The sequence below is a fragment of the Hemiscyllium ocellatum genome, chromosome 5, assembly GCF_020745735.1.
Source record: "Hemiscyllium ocellatum isolate sHemOce1 chromosome 5, sHemOce1.pat.X.cur, whole genome shotgun sequence".
In the NCBI taxonomy this organism is placed as follows: Eukaryota; Metazoa; Chordata; class Chondrichthyes; order Orectolobiformes; family Hemiscylliidae; genus Hemiscyllium; species Hemiscyllium ocellatum.
Genome location: NC_083405.1, coordinates 137,426,366 through 137,446,833, shown reverse-complemented (window position 1 = coordinate 137,446,833; position 20,468 = coordinate 137,426,366). Strand labels below are relative to the sequence as shown.

Here is a 20,468-nt window from a genome sequence, read left to right as displayed (position 1 = left end):
TCTCTGGTGGTGGTGGCAGAAACGTTGGCGGATGATGTGATTTATGCTGAGGTTGGTAGGGTGGAAGGTGAGGACCAGGGCAGTTCTGGTCGTTGAAGTTGGAGGGGTGGGGTTTGACGGCAGAGGTGCAGGACGTGGATGAGATGCGTTGGAGGGCATCTTCTAACACATACTTGCTGCAGTATTCCTAGCCTCTGACCTATCCCTGTACCCATTGTATAGTGACTGATCAGCAAATATCTTTTCAGTTGAGGCAAGTCTGCCCGGCGATAGCTGCTGATTGTTCACAAGCTGCAAGTACCAAGAGCAGTAACAACATAAGGGAAACCATCCAGAGTTTGCAGACAGAAAGCATCCCCCTCCCTCTGTGTGATTAGGCACGATTTAGGATGCATCGGACGGGGAAGGAAACTGCAGGGAATGGGCACAATTGAAACATGAAGCTTATTCAAGGAACAGCTACAGCGTGTCCTTGATAAGTACATTCCTGTCAGGCAGGCAGGAAGTGGTCAAGTGAGGGAGCCATAGTTTACTAAAGAAGTTGAATTTCTGGTCAAGAGGAAGAAGGCGGCTTATGTTAAGATGAGACGTGAAGGCTCAGTTAGGGTGCTTGAGAGTTACAAGTTAGCCAGGAAAGACCTAAAGAGAGAGCTAAGAGCAGCCAGGAGGGGACATGAGAAGTCGTTGGTGAATAGGATCAAGGAAAACCCCAAGGCTTTCTATAGGTATATCAGGAATAAAAGAATGACTAGAGTAAGATTAGGGCTAATCAAAGATAGTAGTGGAAAGTTGTGTTTGGAGTCAGAGGAGATAACGGAAGTGCTAAATGAATATTTTTCGTCAGTATTCACACTGGAAAAAGACAATGCGGTTGAGGAGATTACGGAGATACAGGATACTAGACAAGATGAGATGGAGGTTCACAAGGTGGTGTTAGAAATTCTGGAAAATGTAAAAATAGATAAATCCCCTGGGCCAGATGGGATTTATCCTCAGATTCTCTGGGAAGCTAGGGAGGAGATTGCCGAGCCTTTGGCTTTGATCTTTATGCTGTCATTGTCTACAGGAATAGTGCCAGAAGACCAGAGGATAGCCAATATTGTCTCCTTGTTCAAGAAGGGGAGTAGAGACAACCCTTGTAATATAGACCAGTGAGCCTGACTTCTGTTGTGGGTAAAGAGATAGGACTTATAATCATTTAGAAAGGAATAAGTTGATTAGGGATAGTCAACACGGTTTTGTGAAGGGTAGGTCATGCCACACAAACCTTCTTGAGTTCTTTGAGAAGGTGACCAAACAGGTAGATGAGGGTAAAGCAGTTGATGTGGTGTATATGGATTTCAGTAAAGCATTTGATAAGGTTCCCCACGGTAGGCTACTGAACAAAATATGGAGGCATGAGATTGAGGGTGACTTAGTGGTTTGGATCAGAAATTGGCTAGCTGAAAGAAGACAGAAGGTGGTGGTTGATGGGAAATGTTCATCCTGGAGTTCAGTTACTAGTGGTGCACCACAAGGATCTGTTCTGGGCCCACTGTTGGTCATTTTTATAAACAACCTGGATGAGAGCACAGAAGGATGGGTTGGTAAATTTACAGATGATACGAAGGTCGGTGGAGTTGTGGATAGTGCCGAAGGATGTTGTAGGTTACAAAGGGACATAGATAAGCTGCAGAGTTGGGCGGAGAGGTGGCAAATGGAGTTTAATGCGGACAAGTGTGAGGTGATTCACTTTGGAAGGAGTACAGGAATACAGAGTACTGGGCTAATGGCAAGATCCTTGGTAGTGTAGATGAGCAGAGAGATCTTGGCATCCATGTACATAGATCCCACTGAGGTTGATAGGGCTCTTACGATGTACAGTGTGTTAGCTTTTATTGATAGAGGGATTGGGTTTTGGAGCCAGGAGGTCATGTTGCAGCTATACAGAACTCTGGTGTGGCCACATTTGGAGCACTGCGTGCAGTTCTGGTCACTGCATTACAGGAAGGATATGGAAGCAATGGGAAGGGTTCAGAGGAGATTTACCAGGATGTTGCCTGGTATGGAGGGGAGGTCTTATGAGGAAAGGCTGAGGGACTTGAGGCTGTTTTCGTTAGAGAGAAGAAGGTTGAGAGGTGGCTTTATTGAGACATAAAAGATAACCAGAGGGTTAGATCGGGTGGACAGGGAGAGCCTTTTTCCTTCGATGGTGATGGCTAGCACGAGGGAATATTGCTTTAAATTGAGGGGTGATAGGTACAGGACAGATGTCAGAGGTAGTTTCTTTACTCAGTAGTAGAGGCATGGAATGCACTGCCTGCGTCAACTTTAAAGTCATTTAAATGGTTATTAGATAGACACACGGACGAGAATGGAATAGTGTAGGTTAGAAGGTCTTCAGATTGGTTTCACAGGACAGCGCAACATGGAGGGCCGAAGGGCCTGTACTATGTTGTAATGTTGTATTCTCCGTCTCCTGAAATCCCATCCAGCAGAGAAGACTACCGCAAACCTGAGGAAGGTTAAAAGACTTTTCATATGATTCAAGACAAGATCAACGTCCACCTGATCAACCACCGAATGGAAGGACGACCATCAGCTAACAATCAACAGCATCACAGCACTGCAAACTTAATCAGGCGCACTGGGAGGAAAATAACCTTCCACCTTGTCGCCTGGTCTTTGACCTTTGGAATTTTGTTTACTTTGTCTATATTTGTTTCATCCATGGTATACTGTACTTTGCCTTCATCACACGTGTCTGCGTGTTTTGGGGGTTTAAAGTTGCAAAGATTCGAAATCCACTCTCACTGTGCTTGTTAAGTGTGAGTGATCGTTCTGTTCATAACAAAACCTGGTGTGAAATGTTGTTGCCCCGAGTAGCAGCCAACCAAGCACGTTGGTCAAGGTGGTACTGTCGTTGAGATTGTAGACATTTTGCGACAGTTTGTAGACCAGAGGGGACACAACTATGGTCGTGCTCTTCCCTACTGGTCAGGACAATTGACAAATATAAGATTGGCCAGACAGCAGGAAATAGACTTGCAACCTAAGGGGGGGTGTGTGAGAGAGTGAGAGAGCGCGAGAGAGAGCGAGAGCGAGAGCTGAGTGGGGAATGCGTCTTCCATTTCCTGCTGCTCGTAGTGCTGGAGAACAAACTTGGATTCTCTGTATTGTATAATGTATTGAAAATAAACTCATGTAAATCTGCCCCACGAGACAGTCCAGCACCCTGACACAAGAGGGTGGGGGGCCAAGTGGACGTTACATGGAGCAGGGGGGGGGGGGGGGGGTACGACAATGGGAGACAATGTGTCAGACAGCCTCTCTGATCTCTTCACAAATGCGAGAGCATCCTGCTGCCAGAGTCGGTGCTTACCTGGGTGATGTGGAAGTGTTCGGAATGTTTCTTGTAGAGAGACAGGATGCCGGGGATTAGTTTGGGCAGTTGTTCCTCCAGTTTGTCGGGTGGTAGCAGGTACGACATGTGGCCAACAGCGTCCACCACACTGGCCCTCAGCTGGTGAGAGAAACACAAAGACAGGTACCTCACAGAGAGAAGGTCAATTCTGAGGAACCAAAACTTGGTCACTGTGTCTATAACAACATGCAACATGGGGTTCGATACAAAGTAAAGCACCCTTTTCACCGTCCCCCCATCAAACACTCCCAGGACTGGGGCAGCACAGGATGAGATACAGAGTAAAGCTCCCTCTACACTGTCCCCCATCAAACACTCCCAGGACTGGGGCAGCACGGGGTTAGATACAGAGTAAAGCTCCCTCTACACCGTCCCCATCAAACACTCCCAGGACAGGGACAGCACTGGGTTAGATACAGAGTAAAGCTCCCTCTACACTGTCCCCCATCAAACACTCCCAGGACTGGGGCAGCACGGGGTTAGATACAGAGTAAAGCTCCCTCTACACCGTCCCCATCAAACACTCCCAGGACAGGGACAGCACGGGGTTAGATACAGAGTAAAGCTCCCTCTACACCGTCCCCCCATCAAACCCTCAGAGATGAGGACGTTGGGGTAGGATGGTAAGGAGGTTTGTAGATGACATGATGATTGGCCAGGTGATTGAAGGTGGTATGAGGTGGTCAGACAGACAGACCAGCAGCAGATGGAACTTAACCCTGAAAACAAAGTGGGTTGGTGCACTCCCTTGGGAAGAATTAACAAGACAAGGCAGTACAGAGTGTGTGATAGGTAGCAGAAAGTTCAGAGGACAGGTTATGGTGATGGTTCAGAAGGCAGAAGAGATACCTGCCTTCATCAACCGGGACATAGATGATCAGAGCAGGGAGGTTATGACAGATTTGTACAGGACACCGAGTCAGCGACAGTGAGTCCTGAAGAAGGATAACTGGACCCGAAACACGAACACTTGGAGAATGGGGATCAGCCCCTTTGCTGGGAGAGGGGGTGGGGGGGGGTGGGAACAGCCCTCACCTTGGCCTCTTTGTGCTGCAGCCACACGTTGAAAAGGATCTCGTAGGAAGTGTAGATCTCGCTGGAGAATGCGTCCTTCCTGACAGTGGGGTCTGGGGCCTTATCCAGGTTTGCCAGGTACTCCAGGATACTCTCGCTGAAACGGCCCAGAGCTGGAAGCCAGGCAATAACACAGGAAGGGGAACGTTTGAATACCACACACACACACACCCCCTAACACCGCCGCAGTACCAAACCAGGAAACGACAGAGACAGCACTCCTCACGGCACAGCGCGAGACCATTCAGCACCATCCCATCCCCGTGGGTCTATACACTCAGTCCCCATTAGCCCCCACTTCCCTCAGGTGCCCATCCAACTCCCTTTCAAAACTCAATCATTTCCACTTCGGTCACCCAATTACTCTGCAGAGATTCTCAATTCTGTTCCACAATCAGTCCCACCACACTGCCATGAATAAACATTCCCAACATGGGGTCAGTTAGAGTAAAGCACCCTCTACACTCTCCCCAAACACTCCCAGGCTCAGGGACAGCACTTGGGTTAGATACAGAGTAAACTCACTCTACATTGTCCCCCATTGAACATTCCCAGCACAGGGTTAGGTACAGAGTAACAAGCAGGTGGCTGGAAGAACACAGCAAGGCAGGGAGCATCAGGAGGTGAAGTAGTCAACATTTCAGGTATAACCCTTCTTCAAGACCCTTGTTCAGTTACAACCGAAATGTCAACTTAATCTCCTGATGCTCCCTGTCTTGCTGTGTTCTTCCAGCCTCCTGCTCGTCTACCTTGGATTCCAATATCTGCAGTGTGTGTTTTTCTAGATACCAAGTTCCCTCAATACTGTCCCTCTACTGAACCCTCCCAGGACAGGGACAGCATGGGGGTAGACAGAGTAAAGTGTCCTCTACACCCATCATGTTAAACAGTGATCTTACCGATGGTGAACACGGATTTCATAGAGTCATGTTTCGCCATCCCCAGCATTGGCAGCATTGTCCCCAAGATGGCCGTCAGGAAGGGCACCATACCATACACTGGAGAATAAAGCAAATAGTCAGGACAGAGGCAGTGGGCAAACACTGGGCATGGATTATCACATCAGCAATTAGTATTCCAATCATAAACGATAAGCTAAATGGTCCTATTGCAGAGGTACAGCAGGGGCTGAGGGGACAAATCTTTGTCAGAGAAAGTTGCATGAACAGCTATAGCTTTACTGGATTTATAAACATTGGAGGAGAGTCCGGATGTAGGTTTGCTCGATGAGCTGGAAGGCTCATTTCCAGACATTTTGTTACCCTACTCGGTAACATCTTCAGTGGGCCTCCGGACAAAGCACTGCTGATGATTCCTGCTTTCTATGTATTCTATTGGTGGAGGCACAAAACAGAGGGAGAAGGTCTCATTGGTGATGTGACTGAATGCTTTGTCCAGAGAGCCAGGCTGATGTGCTGGGATGTGGGTTCAAATCCCACCGTGGCAGGCTGATGGGACTGAAACTTGGAAATCTGAAACAAACACAAAGCTGGAGAAACTCAGCAGATCTGGCAGTATCTGTGCAGAGAGAAACAGAGCGATCACTTCGAATCCGATGAAGTCTTCAGAACCTCTTCTGTTCTCTTTAGCTCTGAAGCTGCCAAACCTGCAGAGTTTCTCCAGCACTGCTTTTATATCAGATTCCCAGGAACTTTAATTGAGTCACGACCTCCCTACTCCTGTAATCTATTTGTCTCGTGATAAGGCTAACAGTCGATCAGTCCTTCCCGATAACTTGCAGCAGCTGTGTGTTGGCCTTTGGGCACTTGCTGACAATGGCACCATGTCCTGTTGGACACCCACGCTACCCAATCTCCTACCATCTCAGAAATGGTCTGCACATCTGTTGCTCCCACCAAAGGAGATAAACCTCACATTTTTCCACCCTAGATTCCACCTACCGCTCGTCCACTCACTGAACTTGCCTAAATTCTCCTGAAGCTGCTTTTCATCTTCCCCACAGCACACATTCCTACCTGGCTTCTTACATTCCCCAAACTAGGAAAGAATCCATTTGGTCCCCATCTCTGGGTCACCAATGCACATTGTGAACGGCTGGGGTCCCAAGTGCTGATCTTCCAACAACAGCCTGTAATGTGAGAATGGCTTACTCACTACCATTCCCTGATGCTGTTAGCCAATACTTACTCCAAGCCAGTACATTACCTCCGATCCCACCTGCTTTCGCTTTCCTCACCAGCACGTGGGGCACTTTTAACAACAGCCTTCTGAAAATCTAACTAGATTACATCCATTGACTTGCTTTGATGATGTTACCAACAATATTGATTAAAAAAACTCCACACAATTTCCCATTTGTAAATCCGTGCTGACTATGCCCACTCATCACTATTCAAGCATGCACTTAACAATTTTCTTATAACAGATTCCAGTATTTTTTTCCCCAAATGTAATGTAAAACCAGGTCTGAAGTGCCCCGGTTGCTCGCGCTCTCCTGAGGTAGTGGGCTACCATTTGGAAGTATCCAATCCATAGGAACCGTCCCAAAATCGACAGCAATCATCTTCCAAGATTCCAATGTATCGACCCCTTGGAGTGCAGGGTAAACTAAGGCAGAGTCAGCTCAGTTTTGTCAAGGGGACATCATGCTGGACAAATCTGTTAAATTCTTTGAGGTGGTAATGAGTAAGTTAGATAAAGGAGAGCCAGTGGAGGTGATGTATTTAGATTTTCAGAAGGCCTTTGACAAGGTGTTGCATCAGGAGCAGCTAAATAAGATGGTGTTAACGGCAAGGTACTGGCACAGGTAGAGGATTGGCTGACTGACAGAGTGTGGGGAAGAAAGGGTCTTTTTCAAGATGGCAGCTGGTGACTAGTGGAGTTCCACAGGGGTCAGTGTTGGCATCACAACTATTCACGTTACAGATTAGCGATCTGGATGAAGGAACTGTGGGCATTGTTGCTAAGTTTGTAGGTGACACAAAGATAGGTGGGGGGGGGCAGGGAATGTTGAGGTAACACAGGTTGCAGGAGGAGGATTTGGACAGGCTAGGAGAGTGGGCAAAGAAGTGGTAGATGGAGTACGTGGGAAAGTGAGAGGTTATACACTTTGGTAGGAAGAATAGAGGCATAGGCTATTTTCAAATGGGGCAAGGCTTCAGAATCTGAAGCACAAGGGGGTTCGAGAGCCGTGGTTCAGGATTCTCATAAGATTAACCTGCAGGTTCAGTTGGCACGGATTCAGTAACCATCCCTGACGATCCGCACTGGCTGTAACCAGGAAACAGTGCCCTGCCATCAGAGGAGGAAATCTCTCAGGGAGGAGGCCACGGACTCTGGCATCAGGAGGGGGAGCAGGTAAACCCAGCGGCCTCACCGTTTGCCGTGGCGAGGTTGCCCAGTGTCTGAACCACAAAGTAATGGGGCAGGACCCCCGGCTGGAACTTCTGCAGAATCTCCTCCATCACCTCGTTGATGAACCTGCAGCCCAGGGCCACCAGCAGCTGGCTGGCAGCTTCTTGCCACTCGGGGACAATATCCTGAAAGAAACCAGGAGTGGGGTAAATCACAGGCAGGTGAGCAGACACCCTCCTCCAACACCAGGACCCTCACCACCCTACCGCATACAGGTGTGCGGCGCCCCCTCAGTGCTGACCCTCTGTGGTGCTCCCTCGGCGCTGACCTAGGGTGTGTCAGTCTTTGTGCTGTAGTCTCTGCAGAGAGACTGGAACACACAATGCACAGGGTTTGGTGAATGAGGTGTGGGGTGATAGTCCCCATGCCTGAAACACCATCCACACACAAAGATGAAGTCGAGTTCAGCAAAGAAGGTTCCAGATAATGGATGGGGTGGGGCTGTGGAGTGAGGAGTGTAGGGGGTTGTGTTCGGATGGACAGCAAAGGGGGTACTTGCCTTCATCCGGGTCATCTCGTCGGAAGCCAAGGAGATGATCATCTTGGCCAGGGACTGGTCTAGTTGGCTGATGGTTTCTTGGACGATGGCCTCCATTGTGTGGAGTACGATGACGCGATGGCCCTGTAGCAACTGGAGAGAGAGTGAGAGAGAGAGAGAAAAAAAGAGAGCATGAGAGAGGGGTGGTGAGGGCGGGCCGAGAGGTGAGAACGAGGGGGGTCATGACTGAGAGGGGGTGCGGCGACACCAAGAGGGAGAGGACTAGACTGAGTGGGGGGTGGGGGGGGGGCAGCAGGGCGAGATGGTGAGATTAGAGAGCTAGGACTGAAGGGTAACAAGTCACAGAGGGATGTGGACACAGTGGGATGGAAGCAGCTGCCACATTGATTGAAGGGTCAACATTGAGAATCTGAAGGTTTAAAGAGCATTTGAGGAAAGGATTCTACCTCCTTTTGGAGGGAGCCATCTCCTGGAATGGGTCACTGGGAAGGGGAGTTGAAACAAGAAACGTCACTAACTTTATAAAGTTCTTGGAAGAGCACTTAAAATGTCATAACCTTCCAGTCAATGGGGCTAGAATAAGGGGTATTTAATTTTTGGTAGTACAGACTCAATAGGCCAAAGGGCCTCATCTGTACTGCATGATTCCAAATAACAATGACACAAGGTGAAAAGTCGCCAGAAACTGCCTGGTTCTTGGAGGGGTTGCCCAAGAGTGTGGTGAAAGCTGATTTATCTGCTGAGGGGCCAGAGCTGTCAGACAGAGGAAAACATGTAGGGCTTGGAGAACGGTGCTGGGGTAGGGAGTGATTCACAGAGAGATACCGAGCCAGCATGAACACGATGGGGCCGAAATTCTTCTCTCTCTCCCTCCCCCCCCCCCGAATACAGCTGATCACATCTCGCAGGGCAGAGAGTTTGAGAATTTGATCCATACAAGAGGGAATGGTAGCAGTGTCTGCTGGGGGAAAGGCCCGAGTCCTGGACCTACCTTACTGTGTTTACTGAGGTAGGAGTGACAGGCCAGGAGAACGAGGCGAGGGTGGCTCCGGCCCAGCTCCCGAAGAGCCTGCGAGACCTCCTTCCGGACACACTCATCCTTGTCAAACGCTGCATCGATCAGTGCGACGGAGAAAGCTGTGGGGAGAACCAGACGGCAGCAGTGGCCGGTTGTGTTACAGACTTGAACCCACCCAGAGTTACCCTGCCACACCTTCAAACATCTCAAAGCACAAGAGAAATTCTCAAACAATGTCATCCTGACAGAAAGGCAGCTGACCGCTAGGTCCTCGCATGGGAGGAGGGGCTAGAAGGTCGGGTGAGCAAGTTTGCGGATGATACGAAAGTCGGTGGAGTTGTTGACAGTGAGGAAGGATGTGGCAGGTTACAGCGGGATATAGATAAGCTGCAGAGCTGGGCAGAAAGGTGGCAAATGGAGTTCAATGTAGCTAAGTGTGAAGTGATTCAATTTGGTAAGAGTAACAAGAAGATGGAGTACTGGACTAATGGTCGGATACTTGGTAGTGTGGATGAGCAGAGGGATCTTGGTGTCCATGTACACGGTTCTCTGAAAGTTGCCACCCAGGTAAATAGTGCTGTGAAGAAGGCATATGGTGTACTGGGCTTTATTGGTAGTGGAATTGAGTTCCGGAGTCCTGAGGTCATGTTGCAGTTGTATAAGACTCTGGTGCGGCCGCATCTCGAGTATTGTGTGCAGTTTTGGTCGCCATACTATAGGAAGTATGTGGAGGCATTGGAACGAGTGCAGAGGAGGTTTACCAGGATGTTGCCTGGTATGGTAGGAAGATCGTATGAGGAAACGCTGAGGCACTTGGGGCTGTTTTCATTGGAGAAAAGAAGGTTTAGGGGTGACTTGATAGAGGTGTACAAGATGATTAGGGGTTTAGATAGGGTTGACAATGAGAACCTTTTTCCACGTATGGAGTCAGCTATTACGAGGGGGCATAGCTTTAAATTAAGGGGTGGTAGGTATAGGACAGATGTTAGGGATAGATTCTTTACTCAGCGAGTCGTGAGTTCATGGAATGCCCTGCCAGTAACAGTGGTGGACTCTCCCTCTTTATGGGCATTTAAATGGGCATTGGATAGGCATATGGAGGATAGTGGGCTAGTGTAGGTTAGGTGGGCTTGGATCGGCGCAACATCGAGGGCCGAAGGGCCTGTACTGCGCTGTATGTTTCTATGTTCTATGTCTCTGGTAAGGCCTGCATCATTTTCCCTAGCCCCAATTACCCTCAAGCAGAGGGAATTGCTCTGCCATTTCAGACACTATTGAGGGGGCCTGGAGTCACACGTAGGCCAGGCTGACTGAGGATGGCAGATTTCATTCCTGAAGGACATCAGAGAACCGGATGGGTTTTAAGATTTTTATTTATTTATTTAATATTGTCACTTGTACCTGGGTACAGGGAAAAGTGGATAATGTTACCACGTCCTGGTGCCATCTTGGATTACAGAACACATTACCGAATAAATCGTAAAAATGTTAAAATACTGAATACATTTAATATTAAATTACTAAAACTCAAACGTTCATCCTTCCCTATCCGCTCCTCCAGTCCAACATCACCCCGGGGTCCCTGTAGGGTGCTCCTTTCCTGTCACCACCATTGCTTAAGACAATGTACGGCCATTACAGAGAAATACAGAAAAGGGGCTGCAGTAAGTCATTCTGCCTTGCTGTCTGCACCACTCGAGCTTAAACATCCAACTCAGTCCCCTGCTCCCACTTTCTCCTCTTACCCTTCCACCCCATTAGTGCTGACTGCTATACCTCCATCTTAAAAACATTCAACCTTTTGTCCTCATACTCCTACTGTGGCAGAGACTTCCACAGGATCACCGTTCTCTGGGCGAAGACATTTCCAGACAAGTTTTCAATTCCAGATTTTACCAAACTGAAATTTCACCATTGGCCGGGTGAGAACCAGAACATTGGCCTGGGGTTCTGGGTTGCTACGTGTGACGATGCTGCCACCTTCACAAGGTTTCTTGTCCTTGGTGTTTTTTTTCCTGAGGAGAGGTCATAAAGGCAGAGGTGACGAAAAGTCTAGGAAAAGGCTGGTTTAACAATGGAAGGGGAGCAGCCCGCTCTCCCAGGCCAGGTGTTTGAGTTTGTTTTAGCTGGAGCAGTCACAAGGTGTGATTCCAGGAGAGTCACAAGCTTCAGAAAAGAACTTTGCTGACTTTCTCTGAAATCTCTCTCTCTCTCTATACTGCTCCCTCCTGCCTGTAAGAATCTGGGTTTGAATTTACCTATTTGCCAAGGGGTGTGTTTATGGGTCATTACTGTATTGGTACAGTTCATTAGTAATAGTTACTGTACCAGCTTGGTTAAGTTTTCCAATAGTTAAGTTATTCTAAGTTAGTGTGAATCCAAGGAAAGCGATGGGACCAGACGGAGCACCAGGCCGTGCACTCAGAGCAAGTGCAGATCAACTGGCAGGGGTCTTCTCGGATATCTTCAACCTCTTCCTGCAGCAGGTCACTGTCCCTGCCTGTTTCAAGAGGGCCAACATTATCCCTGTGCCTAAGGCAGCTCATGCAGCATGTCTCAGCGACTACTGCCCAGTGGCCCTAACCTCGGTGGTCATGAAGTGCTTTCAAAGGCTGGTCATGGCATTAATCTACTCCAGCTTTTCCACTACTCTTAACCCACTCCAATTTGCCTATCAGACCAAAAAATCCATGTCAGGTGCCATGTCACTTGTCCTTCACTCCTCCCTAGAACATCTTGACACCAAGAACAGCTACGTAAGAATCCTACTCATTGACTACAGTTCAGCCTCCAACACTATTATTCCCTCGAGACTGATTACTAAACTTAGTGATCTCGGACAAAGCCCCACTCTCTGCAACTGGATCCTCAGTTTCCTGACCCACCGGCCACAATCAGTGAAGATTGCGGACAATATTTCATCCGCACTAACACTTAACACTGGAGCCCCCCAGGGGTGCGTACTCAGCCCCCTCCTGTACTCACTGTATACCAGTGACTGCATCAAATACCAGACTAATGCCATTTACAAGTTCACTAATGACACCACCACGATCGGTCGAATCTCAGATGGAGACCAAACAGACAACAGACGGGAGGTGGAAAACCTGAGAACAACCTAACTCACAATGCCGGCAAAACCAAGGAACTCATTATTGATGTTACTCATGCCCCCCCCCCCTACACATTAACAACACAGAGGTGGAACAAGTCGAGAGTGTCAAGCTCCTGGGAGTGATCATCCACAACAGACTTTCTTGGACTCTTCATGTGGACGCACTGGTTACAAAGGCCCAACAACGTCTCTTCTTCCTCAGGCAGCTCAGGAAATTTGCCATGACGGCGAATACCCTTGCCAACTTTTATAGGTGTGCCAGAGAGCATTCTGCCTGGATGTATCACTACCTGGTATGGCAACTGTACCATTCAAGATCGGAGACGGTTACAGAGAGTGGTGAACTCGACCCAGACAATCACAAAGGCCAACCTCCCATCTACAGAATCCATCTACCAGGCCTGCATCAAGGAAAGGCCACCAGCATTCTCAAAGATCCATCCCACCCTGGCAATGCTTTTCTACAACCTCTACCTGAACACACGTACAAGCCGGTTTCGTAACTGTTTCTACCCTACTGTTGTTAGAATATTGAATGGACTCAAAACTCTTAACATTCACCTGTGTTTTTGTCACTGTTTACCTATTATTTACTATCTCTGCTACTTCACTCTGGTCTGCCTGTTACTTCAGATTACAACAGGATCTGGACCAGATGGGCCAATGGGCTGAGAAATGGCAGATGGAGTTTAATGCAGATAAATGTAAGGTGCTGCATTTTGGGAAAGCAAATCTTAGCAGGACTTATACACTTAATGGTAAGGTCCTAGGGAGTGTTGCTGAACAAAGAGACCTTGGAGTGCAGGTTCATAGCTCCTTGAAAGTGGAGTCGCAGGTAGATAGGATAGTGAAGGCGTTTGGTATGCTTTCCTTTATTGGTCAGAGTATTGAGTACACGAGTTGGGAGGTCATGTTGCAGCTGTACAGGACATTGGTTAGGCCACTGTTAGAATATTGCGTGCAATTCTGGTCTCCTTCCTATCGGAAAGATGTTGTGAAACTTGAAAGGGTTCAGAAAAGATTTACAAGGATGTTGCCAGGGTTGGAGTATCTGAGCTGCAGGGAGAGGCTGAACAGGTTGGGGCTGTTTTCCCTGGAGCGTTGGAGGCTGAGGGGAGACCTTATAGAGGTTTACAAAATTATGAGGGGCATGGATAGGATAAATAGACAAAGTCTTTGCCCTGGGGTCAGGAGTCCAGAACTAGAGGGCAAAGGTTTAGGGTGAGAGGGGAAAGATATAAAAGAGACCTAAGGGGTTACTTTTTCACACAGAGGGTGGTGTGTGTATGGAATGAGCTGCCAGAGGATGTGGTGGAAGCTGGTACAATTGCAACATTTAAGAGGCATTTGGATGGGTATATGAATAGGAAGGGTTTGGAGGGATATGGGCTGGGTGCTGGCAGGTGGGACTAGATTGAGTTGGGATATCTGGTCGGCATGGACAGGTTGGACCGAAAGGTCTGTTTCTGTGCTGTACATCTCTATGACTCTATTGCTCGTGAGACAAAGCTTTTCACTGTGCCTCAGTACACGTGACAATAAATTTAATTCAATTCATATCCCTCTTTCTTTATTAGCGACTCGACTGTAGTGTTTAAATAAATTCTGTTTTGCTTAAAGCCAAGTGATTTGACCAGCTGCATTATACCTGGAATATCCACTTCACATCTGCCTTACAAGTAAGAAAGAGTTAGGGTCTAAGTGACCTTCTTAAAATATTTTGAGTGGCTCTGGCCTGGTCCACAACATACATTACTATGACACCATCCTTGCCCTGCCCTAAAGCTACTGAAGAGGTAATAAACTGCTTGGAGGAGGGAAGAGATGGAGACAGAGGGAATCCAGGCAGCTGAAGGCATCACATCCAGTGGGATGGAATGGAATGAGGGGAAATCTTAGAGTTTAGAGGTTGAAGGAATTAGAAAAGTGGGGCGGGGGGGGTGAAGACACGGAGGGAGCGGAAACAAGGAGCGATTTAAAGTGAAGACACTATTTCACAGGGAGACAGTCTCCCTTTCACAATGTGCTGTGTGACTGAGCTGGGTTTAAATGCCCTCAAAACGTTAAAATCGAGGGCAGTCAGACAGACAGAGATAAGCAGCTCACTGCTACAAACTATTCACACTGAGTCGCTGAGCAGATCAAAGCACAAGATATACACCCCCAAGACTGCACTCCGTAGGGACCATTCCCTCCACAGCTCCCTCCATTAGGCCCGCACTCCCCACTAACCCCCTCTCCACTCCTGGCATCTTCCCCTGCCACCGTAAGAGGTACAAAACCTGCACCTACATCTTGGGCGGCACGGTGGCACAGTGGTTAGCACTGCTGCTTCACAGCGCCAGAGACCTGGGTTCAATTCCCGACTCAGGCGACTGACTGTGTGGAGTTTGCACGTTCTCCCCGTGTCTGTGTGGGTTTCCTCCGGGTGCTCCGGTTTCCTCCCACAGTCCAAAGATGTGCGGGTCAGGTGAATTGGCCATGCTAAATTGCCCGTAGTGTTAGGTAAGGGGTAAATGTAGGGGTTTGGGTGGGTTGCGCTTCGGTGGGTCGGTGTGGACTTGTTGGGCCGAAGGGCCTGTTTCCACACTGTAAGTAATCTAATCTTCCTCTTCCTCCTCCAGATGGATCGTTTCAAATCCGGCATATTTACTCGTGCATATCATCCAACTTCATTTATTGCATCCGAGGCTCGAGATGTGGCCCCCTCTACATCAGAGCAACTGAGCGCAAAGTTGTGGCACTTTTCAGGGGAATATCTCCGGTCCATACGCACCAACCAATCCCACCTTCCCATGGCCAACCATTTCAACTCGCTCTCCCTCTCCCCCCCTCTGATGACATGTCCACTCTGGGCCACCTCCACCACCTACACAAGGCCACCTGCAAACTGGAGGAGGAACACCTCATCTTCCTACAACCACAAAGCTTCAACATTGAAGTCACCAGTATCCAAAATCTACCTTCCCCCACCCCAACCCTCTGACTCAGATCTGCCCCCCTTGACCTGTCCATCTTCGGTCCGACCTATCTGCTCCACCCTCCCCACTGACCTATCACTGACACCTCCTACCTTCACCCACCTTTCCTCCAGCCCCACCCCCTCCCTCTATATATTTCTCAGCCCCCTTCCCCAGCCCTGAAGAAGGGTCCTGCCTGAAATGGCGACTCACTTGGTCCTGAAATGCTGCCTGAGCTGTCGTGCCTTTTCCATCACCACACTTTACCAATAAGATAAAGCAGGGCCATCGACAGGACAGTGAGAGTCACACGCTGCAGGGAGAGATGGGGGACAGAGGGGGTCACAGGTCAAGGCCCAGCCAATCAGCTGGACTCAGGAAGAGGTAGGGCTCCCTACACACTCTCCCCTACTTCCCCAAGGATACATTTCTTTCCCAAGTGAATAGAGACCACTCAGTTACAGGGGGCCAGTGAGACACACCACACATTTTCAATTTCATTTCCAGTGACTGGATTTTATTCAGCTCAATCCATACTCCTTTTGGGATTGTGGACATTCCGGGGCACAGGAATCTCCCACAATCCACATCGAGGTATTTATGTCAGAGTTTTACACTAAATAATTAAAAGACAAGTAATAAGGAAGTTTTGTTTAAAACTAACTGGACACTGTAGTCAGTGCACACACACAGAACAGAGGAACATGGCATATACATCTGAGTCAGACACTGAACACACCAGTAACCAGCTGATGCAGACACCGTTCATTCCCCAGACAAATGATAAGGTTTTGAGGGGGGTTTCAAATGAGGAAGGGGAGGTGAAGAGGTCCTGGGAGGGAACTCCATACCATCCAGCAGCAAACAGCTCTCAGTGGGATTTACAAGGAGTGCAGGATGTCCACGCCCCACAGACCCAAGCTCTCAGTCACAAGGAGGATCTCGGTCAGAGAGAGAGAGAGGCCAGCTTCCTCACCGCAAAGCTGAGGAAACCACAGACACAGCAACGTCCTCCTGAGCAGGCCCAGGCACAGTTCAGGTGTAAAACCCAAATCTCCAGACTCATTTGGTTCAGAGGAATGTGATCACAGCAAGTAGAAACACATCCTGAGTGACTTCCTACCGAACTGGGTCTCCCTCACCCAGCAAGGAGACCTCTCCCGTCATTCATCCAACTGGAAATTCCCAAGGGGTACTTTCTCATGACCATCCAGTCTGTACACCCTCCCTCCCTGTAACCTACCCCAGCCCGACACCCCAACCAACAACTCTCCCCTCAAACTTCCTTTAGTCCCTACATCCTCTCTCTCTCCCATCCTCTTCAGCCTTACATCCTTCCCATGTTAAAACACACAAGATTCTTAGGGGATGTGGAGAAACCGTTTCCCCTGATTGGAGAGTCCACAACCAGACTGCATGGTCTCAGAATAAAGGGCTGCACACTTAAGGCAGAGGGGAGCAGGAATCTCTGCTCTGAGGGACTTGAATCTGTGGAATTCTTTATTGCAGAGGGCTGGGAGAGTCAGACTGCTAATCAGGATGGGAAGTGGGTTATGGAAGAAAGGCAGGGAAGTGGAGGCGAGGATGAACAGATCAGTGCATGGTAGAACAGATTTGACAGGCTGAGTGGCCTTCTTCCACCCCACACTCACTCTAATCCCCCACATATCTCCTCTCTACCCTCCTGAAGATGTGAAAAGGTAGGATCAGGCTATTCAGCACCTCAATTCTGGTTGATTAATATCTTGGAGTACAACTTCCACAGACTCCTGACCCCCTGAAATGCCTCCTCACCCCCCCCCCCATTGTAAATTGGGAGGCCCTTATGTGTACAAAGCCCACAGATGAAGGGGCATCTCTGACAGCCACCCTGTGACCGGGCATCAGTGCAGCCTGCTCAACGTTCTGGGAACCGTCTCCAGTGCTGGTCTGTCCCTTTTTAAAGTCAGGAGGCTGAAATGACTCAGTTTTCACAATGTGGTGTCTCTGACAGCCTTGTGAAACTTCCTTACTCTATACTCCCATAATCATGGCCAGCATTCCCCTTGCCTTCCTCATACTTCCTGCTCCTATCTGGATTATCATCATGGGAGACTCAGGGCGTAGAACATCTGAATGCTGCACCCAGTCACAGAGCTCAGCAAGCTGACAATGATTAGCAATTGATTCACGAGGAGTGGGTGTTGCAGGTATAGTCAGCATTTAGCTGCTACTGGACCCTGATTGAGACGTATAAACCCCAGAGGGGCAGGGATAGGGTAGATAAAGAGAAACTTTTCTCCTTAAAATAGAGGGGTCTATAACCAAGGGGCACCGTTTGAAGGAGCAGAGAGTTCAGAGGCGATTTGAGGAAACGTTTGTTCACACAGGGGACTGTGGATTTTGTGAATTCACTGCCTGAGTATTTGATACAGGAAGCCTCAAAAGTATTTAGATAAACATCTGAAGCACAATAGAATAGTACTGGAAAACGGGACTGGATTAGATGGATGTCTGATGGCCACTATAGACAAGATGGGCCAAAGGGTCTCTGTCCAAGCTGTAAAAGCCCACAAACCCAATCCAAACAGGCACCAAGAGTGCCCCCTCCCCACTATTCATTGGGGGGAGGCGGGAAGGAGTTCAGGGTCAGCACCAAAGGAGTGGCTGCACTGTCAGAGGTTCGCCGTTAAACCTACAACCTTCTGAGAGAGTGTGAAAATGACTGGGAAATGAATCACCCCAGGAACTTTCCAATAAACAGAAGCTTAATAATGATGTTATCTGGTGACAAACGACACATTAAAAACAAGGAAGGGACTGCGACAGGCTCTCACCTTCAGTATAGTTTGTTCCCATTCTGCTACCTCATCCCCTTTGACTGTTCGCACGGTGAGATTTGTGTCTGTCAGTGTAGCCTGTCAGCTGCTGAACTGGAGCTGTCTGCAGATGCTCGAAGCCGTGATGCTAGTCCCACCTTTCAGCAGCGTCACCTCCACAGAAACTCCCTCTGTCAGTCCTTCAGTGAATTCAAATGCAGAGTGAGCCAGGCCGAAGCCCTCTCACTCTCTCGTCAGCAGATACACTCCTTGTGAAACTCCATTCGGCACCAATCTGACCACAATAAACAATAACACAAGGTTTCATTCCAATCAGTCATTAGTTACTCCCCCACATCTCGCTCCTCTCTCACACACAGACACTCTCTCTCACAGCCCTAAGCCCTCAACACAGACAGCACATAATCAGCAACTCCCCTCCCTTCCCCAAACACATCTGTCCCTCCTGCACTCCCCCCCCCCCCTCCTCACCCAGTCCCTCCTGCACTCCCCCCCCCTCCTCACCCAGTCCCTCCTGCACTCCCCCCCCTCCTCACCCAGTCCCTCCTGCACTCCCCCCCCCTCCTCACCCAGTCCCTCCTGCACTCCCCCCCCCCTCACCCAGTCCCTCCTGCACTCCCCCCCCTCCTCACCCAGTCCCTCTTGCACTCCCCCCCCTCCTCACCCAGTCCCTCTTGCACTCCCCCCCCTCCTCACCCAGTCCCTCCTGCACTCCCCCCCCTCCTCACCCAGTCCCTCCTGCACTCCCCCCCTCCTCACCCAGTCCCTCAATCATCTTCTCCCTCCCCCCCCCAAACATTCCCTCCACACCCTCCTCCTCCCACCTCTACCCCCTGCCCCTGCCCCCACACCTCACTCTCTCATCTCCCCCTCCACTTGCCTTGCCCCTTGTCCCTTGTCCCTTGTCCCTTGTCCCTTGCTTCTTGTCCCTTGCTTCTTGTCCCTTGCTTCTTGTCCCTCTCACCCCTCACCTCTTTCCTTCACTTCAGGTTCCCCTGGTCACTGAAGAATCACGTGAGTTGCTCTGGTCACGTGCTAATCACGAGGTTTAATGAGCTACGCGTTAATTGCGCATGCTCAATGCCATCTTGTGACCATTACAGCGGCAGCGCCATCTTTGATACAGGCAGAATACACCGCCCTCTGGCGGAGAGACATCTTCATTCCTCCTTCCCACTCTCCCACTCTCCCTCCCTCCCCCTCACCTCTCACTCCTTCCCACCATCCACCCTCATTCCTTCCCACCCTTTCATCCTCGTTCCCTCCATCTCACTCTCTTCAACTTTACCCCCTTTATCTTCACACCCTCCAGCCTACCCCCTCCACTCTCAGACCCACCCTCATTCCCTCCACCCTCACTCCCTCCACCTTCACTCCTTCCACCCTCACTCCTTCCATCTTCCCTCCCTCCATCCTCACTCCCACCAACCTCACCCACTTCACCCTCAGACTCTCCACCCTTCCCCTCCACCTTTACTCCTTTCATCCTCACTCCCTCCATCCTAGCCCCTCCACTCAGAACCACCCTCATTCCCTGCAACCTTACTCCCTCACCCTGACTTCCTCCACCTTGCATTCCCTTTGGTCCACGCTGGGTCCAGTCTCCTGGCGAATTCTGTAATGTATGAGTTATATAAAGCTGTAATTTAATTATTGGGGGATTGAAGGTAAGTTGAAAAAAGTCAAATCGAATCATCAAGCAGAGGTGTAGGGTAGCAAAAAGACTAACAAAACTCAGTGTGACAGGGAAGGGGTAAAAGAAATGCAGAAGGGTGTTGCAGCAATGAAAGCCAGACAGTGTGGTTAAAAAATCTAGACTCTTTGTTTAAATGCACATAGCATTTATAAAAAGAAGAGTTGATGGTTCAAATAAAAATGTGAGTCAGACTTGATTGCTGTTATGGAGATGTGGTTGGAGGGTGACCAAGCCTGGGAAATCAATATTCCGCGGTATTCAAAGTTCCAGGAGAAAGGCATAAAGGAACATGAGGTACATAAACAATACAGTGCAGTACAGGCCCATCAGCCCTTGAAGTAATGCCAGCCTTGTATCCTACTCTCACATCAGACTAACCTACATACCCTTCATTTTACTATCATCCATGTGTCTATCCTAGAGTCACTAATAAATCTGAGTCTACTACCACTGCTGCAGTGCAGTCCATGTACCCTCCACTCTCGTGGGGTAGCTTTGTAAATAAAGGA

General features: G+C 49.1%; 1 protein-coding gene across 1 annotated transcript in view; it reads right to left on the bottom strand.

Annotated features, from left to right (window-relative positions):
- The window catches only part of mroh1 (maestro heat-like repeat family member 1), an 89,676-nt gene extending 70,376 nt beyond the window's left edge, over nt 1–19,300 (bottom strand). Inside the window, exons 1-8 of the mRNA XM_060825244.1 lie at nt 19,235–19,300; nt 18,261–18,537; nt 9,343–9,488; nt 8,352–8,483; nt 7,815–7,977; nt 5,377–5,475; nt 4,439–4,590; nt 3,362–3,502 (exon numbers count right to left, since the gene is read on the bottom strand). Coding sequence (XP_060681227.1) covers nt 3,362–3,502; nt 4,439–4,590; nt 5,377–5,475; nt 7,815–7,977; nt 8,352–8,483; nt 9,343–9,488; nt 18,261–18,282 — 855 coding nt within the window. The 5' untranslated portion in view covers nt 18,283–18,537; nt 19,235–19,300. The remainder of the gene's footprint in view (nt 1–3,361; nt 3,503–4,438; nt 4,591–5,376; nt 5,476–7,814; nt 7,978–8,351; nt 8,484–9,342; nt 9,489–18,260; nt 18,538–19,234) is intronic.
- Between the last annotated feature and the right edge of the window lie 1,168 nt (nt 19,301–20,468).